The sequence below is a fragment of the Macrobrachium rosenbergii genome, chromosome 7 (assembly GCF_040412425.1).
Source record: "Macrobrachium rosenbergii isolate ZJJX-2024 chromosome 7, ASM4041242v1, whole genome shotgun sequence".
Lineage (NCBI taxonomy): Eukaryota > Metazoa > Arthropoda > Malacostraca > Decapoda > Palaemonidae > Macrobrachium > Macrobrachium rosenbergii.
Window position 1 is genome coordinate 26,842,989 of NC_089747.1, and position 12,818 is coordinate 26,855,806.

The following is a 12,818-nucleotide window of genomic DNA, read 5'->3' on the forward strand; positions in this document are numbered from 1 at the left end:
ATTTAATGGTAGTGTAATTACAGTAATAATAACATTAAGATAACATATTCAATTTTCACTGAAAATTCATTATCATTTTGGTGGTAAATACAGTAACTGTTTAGAACAATTCAGTCATATGAATGAAAATTACTGTACTGTATTGTTGTTTGTGATTGGTGATGAAACGTAAACATAATAAAACTATTTTTACCTTATATATTATTGGCATATCTCCATAATAAATAGCCTATTCAAGGAATAATTCCATATCAATGAAATCAACTTTTATCTATGCGAAGCCAGCTAACAAAATATAAACATCTTGTTATGGTTGCACTCACAGCAACCTTTACCTTTCTGTAACCTTTCAGAAATTTTAATAGTAGTGTAATTTTTCATTAAAAATTCATTATCATTTTGATGGTAAATAACTGTTTGTAACTCGTTTGTAAATGGAGTGGTGTCTGTATTATGGAAAGCATATTTGTGCAAAACACCATGTGTTTACATCTTTAGTACACATGGTATTTCTCAATGACGACTATCCAAAGCACAGTCATTTTAAGAACACTTCTAAAATTTAGTTGAACATTTTCCATTTTACTGGAATTAGTACTGATTTTTCATTTCACCTCATAATATCATGGAAGCTTTACTTGTATGCCTCTGTGTGTGTTTACAGCTACATGTGCCATTTCATCAATGTTGATGTCACCATCTCCATCTCTACATACCTCTTTCACTTTGTGTGTGTGTGTGTTTGTGTGCGTTTCTTAGTGCAGTATTATATGTTGACTTTTTTTTTGCTTTGCTTGATTTACTGTACAGTATTTCACTACAAGTTTAGCTGACTCTAAGTATGATTATCACACATACCACAACAATACACAAGGGAATACTTAATCACTGTTGATATTTCATCTCAATTACTGTAAAAATATTTAAAATGCAAATTTGTGGATGTTGGCAAAACGTTGTGCTATTTATAACTTGTCTCAATGCCATCAACCAAAGCAAAGGAGTGTGTGCATATGTACACACCCTACACACACAATGGCATTTATTTTTTGGGTCGTAAAAATAAAAAATGAGAAAATACAGTAAAAATATAAATGAGAAGTGGAAAATAAAAATAAAAAAGTGAAGGAGTGTGTGTAAAAGGCTTCAACATAAGCAATACTTCAGTTTTTTCTCTCTCTCTCTCATTTTTGCTTTGTTACAGTAGAGTACTGTATATATCCTTTAATAAAATTAAAAAAGCATGTGAGAAAATAAAATAAAAATAGCTCTGGCGACGTCAGACACCTGCCTACCCTTCTCCCCCTATCCCAATACATGTGCACTTGTCCCAAGAGTGAAAAGCATGGACTACACTTCCATGTGCATACCCCTCACAAATTGGAAAGCCACAGGAGAAAAAACCAAAAAAAGCATAGGGGTTTCTGGCATGAAATTCTGGAAGACTCAGTTGGCTGCTTTTTAGCTTCCCTTCACTTCTTCCACTGCAAAGCACACCATCTCCCACACTCCTCTCATTATATATCAACAATGCACAAGGACTTTCTTCAAATTGGGCTAAAATGTAGATCCACAGTCAAAGACAGTAAAGTTACCAAACAATTTACCTCACCGTACATATCTGCACTGTTTAATCAGTCTTGTTTTTCTCTTGACCTGCATCTATATCAAAGATCACACTGATAAAATTCAATCCAGCAATCATCAACAAAGACCTACTCAAGTGCAAAATCTTCAAGAAAGGAAACCTTAGGCAGTGCATTACACTTCCACGAACCTCCTTACTACCAATCAACTCCTTTTTACCAGGCTTCAGTTATTGTATTGTAGGTGCGTTCAACCATGCGGCCAACCTGCTGATGAATCACAACGCACCTCAGAGATAGCACCATGCAGCTGACATGAGGTCAGAAGAAAACACAAAATCCCGAGATGATGCTGGCAAATATTTCCAACGTGGGTATAGTCACCTCCTTGATATTGTTCCAGTCTATGTACCAAAACACTGTTCATTTAGCTATGTACATATAATTCACAACCTTATGTTTTATACTTACATAACTGTATGTTTGCCTCTCTGAAGAAACACAGAGGCCTATGTTTAACACCCTTTCCTTACCCGTCAAAGGTTGGGACTACGTTACAGCCCGCAAGGGTTTTTGACTTATGTGAACTTCAGATGAATAAATCAGTTGACCTGACCTAGGCTTTTGCTTACACCTCACTCTCACAGTATATAAAAAGATTTGTATATAAATGATGATCATCTGTATTCATAAGAATGAATATTTGGGCAGCTACAAACGGTTCACTAATATGAAGAATTCATTTACAGTACTAACACTGGAATTAGTAACCCTGAGACAAAGTTTGTCATTATTGTTTTTCAAGGAAAGGAGACCTTCCTAAGATAATCATCAAAACTGATAACTGATTTCTAAAGTATTACTTTATAAAAAGACACCCTCTGATACAAGCATCCACATGAACTATAAGCAAAACATTGTTTCTACTACCAGAACTTGTCACAACTGAAGTCTAACCATTGCAATTATTCAAAAATGTTTTAGTTCCATTATATTTCTTTTATTATATTCAAGATTAATACACAATAAATATTAGATTCAAAATTTCAGTACATACATAAATTACGGTAACTTGAGATTATTAATTTTTAAATGGTAAGCCTGAGTTATCAGTTCCACATTTGTTAGAAAACACAAATACTGACTGCAGTACAAAAGACAAAAAATATATAAACTAGGGTATGAATGAAGATTCTATAGTGTACTGACAAAATACTACAGTAAGTAAAACACTGATACAACTAAGAATGACATCCAGATATCCAGAACAGGCTGAATTCTGCTTCCTGGCAAAGGAAAAATCAGTGAGTCAAAAAAATACCATATGAGAAAAATGAAAAGAAGGCAAAATAAATACAGTTATATAAGAAAACAAAAGGAAAGGTTAGTAGTGACAAGAAAAAAGAAAAGCTACAAAGAAAACAACCGCTAATATGAGTGAATCCTGTAAAAAACATGATATGGACAGCAGTCAGATATTACAAGATTTAACTGAGCTTACTACTGTCGATAAATTAAAATTTAACAATAACCAACTCCCTTTGTTCTGGACTTCTGGAGTTGGGGAAGATTCTGACTGGTTGACAAGAGAAGATGCAGCTGGAGAAGAATAAAGGAGAGTCGTTTGCAAAGGGGGGAGAATGAATCGTGAGTGGAATTCAATACTGACACTTGAATAAATACTGATGTTTTCCAGGGGATATTACCAGTTTGAAGCTGGGGCTTATGGTCAGAGCGGTACAGGAATATCAGTCACTTTCTGAGGAGACGCTCTGAAGAGACAATGATTAAAATGTGCTGTTAGAATTATCAGTTACTTTTATCAACTTATTGTACAAAGCAACTCCCTCATGACCAAGTTTAATCAACCAGCTACTTAACAGGGTGTGTATAAAAACAGAAATAGAACAACAGATAAAAAATAAAATACAAGATAAGTACTGTACATAGGACAAGAAAAATATCTCAAGTCAAACAAAATTAAAAACCGCACAAATATTAACAAACACTTTAATATGCAATAATTAGCGGTAAGTAAAACCATTTCAACCAAAGCTAAGCTGTTAATACAACCCCATTAATCAAAAGATGCCTTATTGTTAGTAGGAAATATGCCAGTTACACCATCCTGTATCATTCATAGAAGAATGAGTATACCTTACTTCCAATCAGCAATATCCCTCATTTCATTGTGTGGCTATGTAGTGTCTAACAGCTCATTCCTAGTCAATCTGCCAGACTTTGTAATGATTTTTCTTTGTCTGCCAGCATCCTTTATCTGATCTTTTCACCTACTCTCCTTTCACGTTCTTTACATACCCCTTCTTCCTCTTTACTTTATCTTATTTTTGTGTTTTTACTGTGCACGCACAGCAGAAACAATGGTTACCACTGCCCTTTATGGGGCCAACTTGAGTTAACTAGTTGTAAGATAGAATGGGGGAGACATTTTTCCCTTTCATTTCTCATAAGATATAACAGTGGTGAAATTGCTACCTTTGGTGTCTCATAAGATATAGTAGTGGGGAAACTCTTCCCTTTTGTTTTCACTGCCAAAAGCCATGAAGAGTGTTGTGTATTTTAACATAATTTGTTTACATATAATTTTATAAATTAATAATTTCCAACTACTTTTTGTTAATGATTGGAAAGTCTTGTTCATAGTTTTGTTTTCAAGATTTCTGACTTGGCCTAGTACAGGGTGTTTGTAAGTGCTTGTAAGTGTGGTAGTAAAAGTAGTTTGTGATGGGAAAGCTTGCCGACTGTTGTTTACATCTGCTTTTGTACTATTGTTGAGTATGGCTATAAGTATGCATCAGAAGTTGGCAAGTAAGATGTACAGCTCTTTAACATCTCCCTTCAAAAAACATTCATTATGCTTGTCTTGCCAGGACAAACAGTAATTAATCACAACGGAACACTTGCCCAGTCCAAACGAGAGTTCTTTTGGGTAGAAATGATCATATAAATGAAGGACGACAAAGAATCAGTCAGACTTACCAGTAGGCAAAAGGGCATCAGTCTCACCATCAGTCATGTTCCATTAAAGAAGGCCTCTTGCCTAATAGTGCAAAATGGTATAAGAGGCTCAAAGTGCAGTAGAATGACTAACTGTCATTATCCTCTGAAACTCTGATGCCAAGAGTGATGATGAGTGCCTTTTCAAGTTCCTTTCCACTATCTCCCAGATAGGACATTCCTTAGTCTTCTTCTCCAAAACATTTAACACAATGGTTCTTCGCTTTCTGCATGCAAGAGTGATTGCTCTAGTTACGGATGCAGAATTCGTGGATTGGCTCTAAAAGCAAATCTTTCCAGTCCAGAGCCGACTGTGGCCAGTTCTGGGTCTTTTCTGTATAACTGTGGCTCCATCTGTGTTCACAGTATAGCCAGTGCCAATTACCCTACTCCACAACAGCATTCATGGAACCATACTCCACTGCAGATCCATCTTCTTTGGTGGCTATTCCTGCAGTAAACTATGACATGGAACTGGGAAAACCAATCACATTTTGGATGAAGTCCCTCACATATTCATGTTAAGACACCAGTACCCACTCCTCCATATATCAATGCCACTGCAAGGACATTTCAACATGCTAAGGTTGTCTTGAAGCCAATGAGGGTTAACTAATCACCATATTCTGAATGCTTGGAAAAAAAATCTGTAAAGAGTGCAGCTAATGAGAGGATCACAGAAAGGAGCATTTGATTAGGAGAAATCATACCAACAGCAAATCCTTGAAGACCTCCTAAGACCCCAGTTCTCACACATCAAGCAAAAGGTGGTATTAACACCTCCAGTAAGAGAGATAGGAATGTACTAAGGTCTAGAAAAAGCAAGGCTTTGAATAATTCTTCACATGATGTTCATTCCAGGGACCATGCTCACTTCTAGGTTCCTCCTTGCAGACAGGCTCTGGGAATTATTTAAGCTGTCTAAATATTTCACCCGCGACTCTATCTTCAAGCAACTCGGAAACACCCTACTAGCAAGTGCCAAATTGAGCAAAATCAGTCTTAATGGGCACATAGCATAAAATCTCTCCTGACTGATAGCTGAAGACACACGACTTTCAGCCTTGCTACCTTATGAGCTTACAACAGATTCAGCCAGTAACCACAGTGGATTCTGCCCAGCCTCTATCTAAGGGGGTTAGATTTGATTCCTAACGAGGCAAAGTACTGAAAGTCAAAATTGCTATGGTTTATTTTCAACCTTCTGCACTCTTCTTAACCCCTCAGGGAGACCTCTGGAGCAGAACTGTGGCAGGATGAAGGGAAGGAGGAACTATCTAAACCAACACAAATTTTCTTTGGCAGATCAGAGGCTCAGATGCACTTCTACAAGTTCTAGGATTAGGATGCTCAACTGAGGAGGACATCTCTAGCCACTGAGGTCATAGATCAGGATGTTCCAGATATATTCATGCTCACCTCATCCACTATTATCAGTTTTGTGGGGAGTCTGCTGCCCTTCTCAACTGGAAAGGGGGGTCTTAGGAGGAATGGATGTCATTCTAGTAGAGAAGACCCATTCAGCAAACAATATCAACACCATGATGAAGAAGAGAATCAGTCTTTGTAGCTCTTCTTGTCTGCCAGTCTGCTAGAACTCTTCCTCTTCCCAGAAAAAATGCTTAAGGAGCTGGGCAGCAAGCTAACCACCATGGCTTCTACAAAAGACATTTGACTAGAGGGGCTCATCACTCATCTCTGTTGGATGATTCACCATCCAGATTCACTTACCAGCAGCAGAAGTTGTCCTGCAGACAAAGGTCTTTTCAACATAGGTATTTCTGCTCCTCTATGTTGTATAGACAGCAAGAACAAAGCCCTACAACACCACTCTTTCATTCCGACAGAAAAGCAAGGGCAGGCAAGTTCCTGAGGTAAAGTAGCCAATACTGTCATCAGGTCATTCTTCTCTCCCTCTCACCCTTCCTTAATAAAGGCCCTAAGGCTGGGTTGCTAGATTCCTTTGAACATGTGCCTGATCCAGCCCCTGTATTAACAAGGGAGATACTTATGAAGGTAGGGAGAAGGATGTGCCCTTTCACATGCACTGGACTTTCAGTCATATACGCACCACTGGTAGAAGAAGCGGGGAGGCAGAAGAGGGTTTCCTCCAATATGAAAGGTTAAGGTTTGTATACCTGGGAAAAATATAAATTACTTTAAAATTTGGTATTTGTTCCTAGGGAGGCACAAACCTATCACCTTTCATGTCTAGAGACTCACTAATTACAAGGGAGGTATTGTCAGAAAAGAGGGTGAGTGTTCTAGTGTGTCTGAAAAGTACCATAATAGGCTGAGGAGAGGTATGAGTGTACCTCTCTGGCAGTCCCTTAGTGGTACTCGGTTGCCCTGATATCCTTGTCAGGAGGGACCCCTGGGAACCCCCTCCCCCACCACCAATGCCAATGGGAGGCATTACGAGGTATGTTCAAAAAATATGCGACCATAATTTTTTGTGCATAAACAGAGCTAAGGAGGTGTGGTTTGGTGCACATTTGTAGGTGATCCTAATGCACATGCTTGAATTTTTTTCTGCCTCCAGAAGCTGTCAGTTCTGGCGGACCACTGATGAGTGAGGATGTGTGAGCACTGTCAGACTTTCGTTTTTGACAAAATGACAAAAAACTTGAACAATGCTACTGCATTTAATTTTGTGTAAAGCTTGGTGATTCCCAAGTGGAAATGATCCACATGATTCAACAGGCCTTCAAGGACAAAGCAATGGGCACCTCACAGATAAAGGAGTGGTACAACCACTTCAAAGATGGACGAACATCAGTGGAGAGTGATGCAAGTTCCGATAGGCCCTCAAGATCCAGAAATCAGATCGTCATTGACCAAGTGAGGACTCTGGTGATGCAGGATCGTCAAATCATGATCAGGGTACTTGCAGACAAAGCGAGCATCAGCACTGGATCCGTTCATTCCATTCTGACTGAGAATTTGGGCTTCAGGAGAATCTCAGTGAAGTTCGTGCCAAAGCTGCTAACTATTGAGCAAAATTAACTCCGTTTGAAGATAGCACAGGACATGCTGCAGACTGTGACCAGTGATCCCAACTTCCTCAACGCAGTGATCACTGGCAGTGAGTGCTGGGTTTAAGGTTATGACCCAGAAACCAAGTTGCAGTCATCACAATGGAGGCATCCAACATCCCTGAGGCCAAAAAAAGCAAGGGCGGTCTGCAGCAATGTCAGAGTCATGCTGACTGTCTTCTTTGGCTCCAGCAGCGTGGTTCAATACAAGTACACACCACATGGCACAACCATCACAAAGGAGTACTACCAAGAGGTTCTGCGTCATCTTCATGAAGCTGTGAGACGCAAACAGCGACTGGCAGCTCCATCACGATAATGCACCCGCCCATTCTTCACCTTTGATACAGTTTCCTGCTGCATCAGGCTCCCTACTCTCTCAACATGGCTCTGTGTGACTTCTGACTTTTCCCTAAGCCAAAAATGCCCCTGAAAGTGACCAGATTCCAGTCCAGAGAAGACATCATGCAGAATACGATGGATAGCTGTGTGCCATCTCAAAATAGGCGTTCCAGTGCTGCTTCTGACAGTGGCAGAACTGTTGGGAGAGGTGTGTGGCAGCCCAAGGGAACTTTTAAGGAGATTAGTGTAAGATTGTTGTATCTGAATACAGTAGAACCCCAGTCCTCGACCGTACCAGAACTCGACATGATCGGATTTCGACGTGAAATGTCGAGTAAATTTTGTGTCGGAGTTCGAGCAACAAACCGGAATCCGACCCAATGAATCATATGATGTTTGTAAAAAAAAGAGTTTCGGTCAGCCGCCACTAGTTGGCGTTGTTGGTGGCGTTCTTCCCAAGAGTATTTAAAACGTTTAAAGCCCACACATACTGCTGCTGTTGTTTGGAGAAGTACATGCTTGTACTGGTATATCATCAGTTTTTTTGGCTTTCTGCACTGAATTTTCATCCAATGATGGGTCCCAATATATTAGGGTATCATAATATTTACTGAAAGATGTTTTACCGTGATTTTGTACACTATTCCAGTAGACTCTGTATGAAATTTACCATAAATATTGAGTGTAAACGTTTATGTAATTAGTACTGCGATGCGCCACCAGGGTGACGCTTTGGTTTGTTTACATCTGCTCATGCCACAAGCTACTGAGTGCCGACGTAACTTAGGAAATTTTTCTTAATTTTATGATAACACATACAGTAATTCGGCTTATAAATACTGTATTGTTAATTTACTGTAATAATCAGGCTTGTTTTCCAATGTTATTATTATTAACGACAGTTTTTGTGTGTACCCATTACAGTACATTCTGGTAGTACCTGCTACCTAGCCTATGGTGATAGAAATTCATTTCTCGCTATAATGTGGTTCGGATTCCACAATAAGCTATAGGTCCCGTTGCTAGGTAACCAATTGGTTCTTAGCCATGTAAAATAAGTCTAATCCTTCGGGCCAGCCCTAGGAGAGCTGTTAATCAGCTCAGTGGTCTGGTTAAACTAAGATATACTTAACTTATGGTGCTCGGTCTACCATTGGTAATGCAGCCGCATTGGTCGTAGGCCAATTTTTTTTATACAGTATGCATTTAGAAATGTAAAAAGTACTTCTGATACAGTAAGTTATTTAACTCTGAACTTATTTAATTGCAATTTGTGTAATGTTTTGTATAAAAAGGCAAGGTTGGGGTAATGACTGGTGGTCAGGAATGGATTAATCCATTTTCAGTTATTTCTTATGGGAGAAATTGATTCAGAATTCAACTAAATCGAATCTCAACACTTCTTTTGGAACGGATTAGCATCGAGGACCGGGGCTCTACTGTATGAGTGTTTTTTATGAATAAAGGTTGCATATTTTTTTAACACACCTTGTATGCCTGTAAATCCTCAAGAACCTGGAACTCCGAGGAGGAGGAAGTACCACCGCTTGGCAGCTTTACCCACTAAGTTAAGGCAACTGCTGGGTTTGGAGATAGCTCTACCATGTCTCCCCCCTTCCCCTTGTTATATGAGAAAGAACTGAGGATTGCATTCTAACACTAATAGTACGGGAACTGATAGTGTAATTACTTGTCTCCTTTCGTGTCCAACTAGTACTATGATATGAATGTTCCCGATGTGATAGGATAAATGCAGTGGTGCTGTTCTTCCCACCACTCCTTTATAACACTACTACTGAACACCAACACCCAAGTCCTCAAATGAGACCAGGGGCCCCTAGAGGGGTCCCAGTAATCACACTATTTGTTGAGCTGCTACCAAAGGCCCTAATGTCAACGTATCTAAGGACATGTAGGCAATATCCCTCAGGTAGAATGAGAGGATGTAACACTGCCAGACCACAGCCCTCAATAAATGTTGGACCGAAAAGTTCTTAGAGGATACCAATGCAGGTCCAACGCCCCAAAGTTCGTGAGCAGGTGGGTTTAGCAGAGGTCCATCTTCAGCACCTGATGACCCATACACTCTGGAAATGACTTTCCTTAACCAGAAAATGATAGTGTTCATCGACACCTCCTTATATTTTTCCCTGTGCTCACAAAATGATGTCTGCACTCCAAACAAAGATCTTTTGTCCTTTTTAGATAGTAACCACTTAAATATCCAGATCGCCATTACAGGCAGTCCTCGGTTAACAACAGGGGTTCCGTTCCCGATTGAGGCCCAATAACTGAAAATCGCTGATAACCAGAACATCACAGTAATTACGGTAATAAATGGCATTTACGACGCCATAAGCACTGATAAACCGCTTACTGGGGCCAATAAACCACTTACCGACACCAATAAACAGCCTACCAACACCAATAAACTGCCATGGGAGAGGAGGGGCTGCGGGGCTGTGTAGAGGAACACACACAGAAGGGGTTGTTTTGGAAGGTGGGTGGAGCTGGGGAGCCATTTCCCTGGCTGGGAGGGGGTGGGGATGCACTGTTGGATGGGTGAAGCGGGCTACGTAGACATCTGACTTGCCAGAGGCTGTTTCATGCTGTTAAGCTTATGATTTTTTATTTACATTTTACCCTATTCTCATTTAAATTGAGAGAGAGAGAGAGAGAGTACTATTATGATATGTGATAATCATACTTAAGAGTTGATATATGTGATAATCATACTTAGAGTCAACTGAACTTATAATGAAACACTGTACAGTAAACCACCCACAGCAAAAAAGAAAAATGGCAAACATGATAATGCGCTAAGAAATACACACGAACACACATGCTGAAGTGCCACATGTACAGATGGAAACACAAACACACATACACACAGGAATACAAGCATGGCTTCTGCGATACTTTGAGGCGAAATGAAAAAGGCAGGCCCAGTTAAAGGCAGGATTTCCGTTCCTGGCCGAGCACCAATAACCAAAAATTGCTGATGATTATGGTAAACAATGGCGTTTACAACATCTTAAGCGCTAATAAACTGCTTATCAGCACCATTAACCGCTTGTCGGTGCCAATAAACCGCTTGCCAATGCCAATAAACTGCTTGCCGACCCCGATAAACTGCTTGCCGACGGCAATAAACTGCTTACCGACACCAAAGAACTCCTTAATGATGCTGAAACTCTGGTTATCAACGCCGTTAGCCAAACGTCGTAACACCGAAATGCCGATAACCGCTGCTGCCAATAAGCAACTACTTTTTAGTATTCTTAAAACTGATTTGCTTTGAACAGTCATTATCGAGAAATACCATATGTATCAAAGATGTAAACACAAGGTGTTGTAATGCAATACACAAACACTGGGTATTAAAAACTGAATTTCATTTTTGGTTGATTACACTAGGCTAGGCTTTCAAACAAGACTACCAAACTTATGGTTTATGTAACAATTCATAACCCTCTCTTATAATTAACATAGAGCATCAAGTGCTGTGTAAAAAAAAGGAATTGGGAAACAGCTGCTTTGCAATTTTGAGGGATTTTACTTTAACATAAAGAATGTTAGTTTGCCTCTGTATATCCATTTTACATTTATGTACAAAAAATAAAAATAATAATTCCAGTAATCCATTCTTTTCCTTTAGCAATTAAAAAATTATTATCCTGATTCTTTTGCCAGTAGGCTCAATCAGCTGATTCTCAGAATGTAAACATTAGTCATTGCAAATGGCCGACAATTTTTTTTATACATATTGCGAAGATGATGCAACATGATAATAACAGAGTATAAATGGATTCAGTACGTAAAATATCTGTTTCATTACAATTAACTTTATCTTAAATACACCTGTAATAACCTATTTGACTTATATAAATGAATACTGTGAGTATAACACCTAGCCTAGATCAATAATTCACACATACACATTTTGTGTCTCATGTATGGTAACACAATATGGTAACAAACGATATGAAAGTTGCTCTATAAAAATACATTAATGGTCACAAAACCATGGTAGGCTGTGGGTAAACACAGGTAGGCTACCTGCCTACCAACCTGTCATTTATGAGAGAGAAAAATAGACAGGTTGCATTTTTTTCAAAGTGTATTTGTGAAGTATATTTGATTACAAATATGGAGAAAAGGGTAGATAATTGCCTTTTGCATAAAGTTTTCAGTTTAAAGTGTGATGGTTATTGTGTATAAGCATACAGTGTTTACATTCATGTGATATTGACTAGGTTAGGTGACGAGGGGTACAGAGTTGCACTTGAATACCCCTAGATTTTTTTACCTGCCATTATCCAACGGGTCCTTGACTCTAACAATCAACGTAACTGAAGGATTACTGTACTTCAGGGAATAAACTGGGCACAGTAAGATCTCTTCTGGTTCCTCACAAAGAAAATCCAGAAGGGAGGGGACCAACAAAGAGTCAAATCTTAGATCCAGAATTGGAGAGTTTCGAGTCTTTGCCACAAGCTCAAAGACAAATGAGAAGATTGATCTCCACCCTTCGGTATGCTGGATGAGGTAAGATAGGCCATGCAACTCTCCTACTCTCTTAGCCAAAAGGAAAAGCACTTTCTAGGTCAGATCTCTGTCCAATGCTCTAGATAGATTGTATGAGAGAGCCCTCAGACTGTTATAGGTCTAAGATTAGGTCCCATTCAGATGGTTTTGTCTGCCTTGGGGGCAAGACTGTTCAAAATCCATATCAGCCAATATATTTCCAAAAAGGTGGAAAGATCTATACCATACAATTGGGAGACCCTGGCAAGGGCTACCCTGTAACCTTTAATTGCAGAGACCTACAGCCCTC

General features: G+C 39.2%; 2 protein-coding genes across 13 annotated transcripts in view; one reads left to right on the forward strand and one right to left on the reverse strand.

The window, feature by feature from the left end:
- The window catches only part of LOC136840251 (cilia- and flagella-associated protein 298), a 297,225-nt gene that overhangs the window by 246,140 nt on the left and 38,267 nt on the right, over positions 1–12,818 (forward strand). The window lies entirely within an intron of this gene.
- The window catches only part of LOC136840249 (DDB1- and CUL4-associated factor 8-like), a 444,913-nt gene that overhangs the window by 82,031 nt on the left and 350,064 nt on the right, over positions 1–12,818 (reverse strand). For 2 of the 10 annotated variants that reach the window (XM_067106873.1, XM_067106871.1), the window contains exon 11: positions 3,293–3,358. The exons of 7 other annotated variants lie outside the window; for them this stretch is intronic. In XM_067106873.1, coding sequence (XP_066962974.1) covers positions 3,335–3,358 — 24 coding nt within the window. In that variant the 3' untranslated portion in view covers positions 3,293–3,334. Of the gene's footprint in view, positions 1–3,255; positions 3,359–12,818 lie in introns of all 10 variants that reach the window. One more of the 10 variants, XR_010853567.1, reaches the window with a different exon arrangement.